General features: G+C 63.1%; 1 protein-coding gene across 1 annotated transcript in view; it reads left to right on the forward strand.

Moving 5' to 3' along the window:
* The window catches only part of LOC110391823 (intercellular adhesion molecule 1-like), a gene marked incomplete at its 5' end in the record, with an annotated part of 6,788 nt that extends 5,890 nt beyond the window's left edge, over nucleotides 1–898 (forward strand). Inside the window, 1 exon segment of the mRNA XM_021383771.1 lies at nucleotides 559–898. Within this exon segment, the coding sequence (XP_021239446.1) occupies nucleotides 559–773 (215 nt within the window). The 3' untranslated portion in view covers nucleotides 774–898.
* Nucleotides 899–904: the final 6 nt, after the last annotated feature.

Genomic DNA, 904 nt, shown 5'->3' on the forward strand with positions numbered 1-904 from the left:
GGTGACACACGTGGGATGGTGACACACACGGGGATGGGGGTACCAGGGTTGGGGTCACAAATGTGAGACGGTGACACACACGGGAATGGAGGTACCAGGGTTGGGGTGACACACAGGGGACAGTGACATGTGGAGATGGGGGTACCAGGGTTGGGGTGACACACAGGGGACAGTGACATGCGGGGCTGGGTGTATCAGGGTTGGGGTGACAAATGTATGATGGTGACACACACGGGATGGGGGTACCAGGGTTGGGGTGACAAACGCGGGATGGTGACACACGCGTGGGACAGTGACACACACGGGGATGGGTGTACTGGGGTTGGGGTGACAAATGTGAGACGGTGACACATGTGGGGCGGTGACACACAAAGGGATGGAGGTACCAGGGTTGAGGTGACAAATGTGGGATGGTGACACACATGGAACAGTGACACACATGGGGATGGGGGTACCAGGCTTGGGGTGACACACATGGAACGGTGACACACACGGGGATGGGTGAACCAGGGTTGGGGTGACAAAGGCGGGACGCTGACACCGCTCGACCCCCCGCAGATCGGGACATCAATGTGGGACTTGTGGTGGCCCTGGTGACGTTGGCAGCGGTGGCTGCTGTCACCGGGGTCGTCGTGTACCGCGTGTACTACCACAAGAAGAAGATCCGGCACTACAAACTGCAGGAGAAGCAGCAGCGACTGTTGGCCATGGGGCAGCTCACGGACGGGGCTACGGTCGCCCAAAACGGTTCGGCGCCGGCGGCGCAACCGTAGCCCCCCGGCGGGGCCGCGAGCACCCGTGGGTGCGGGGTGGGACCGTCCCACGGGACCCTCGGAGGGGGCGAGCGGACGGACGGCGGTGTGACGTGGCCAGCGGTCCCCGATGGGGGACGATCTGGAGGGAC

Source organism: Numida meleagris, unplaced genomic scaffold (assembly GCF_002078875.1).
Source record: "Numida meleagris isolate 19003 breed g44 Domestic line unplaced genomic scaffold, NumMel1.0 unplaced_Scaffold530, whole genome shotgun sequence".
NCBI classification, from domain to species: Eukaryota; Metazoa; Chordata; class Aves; order Galliformes; family Numididae; genus Numida; species Numida meleagris.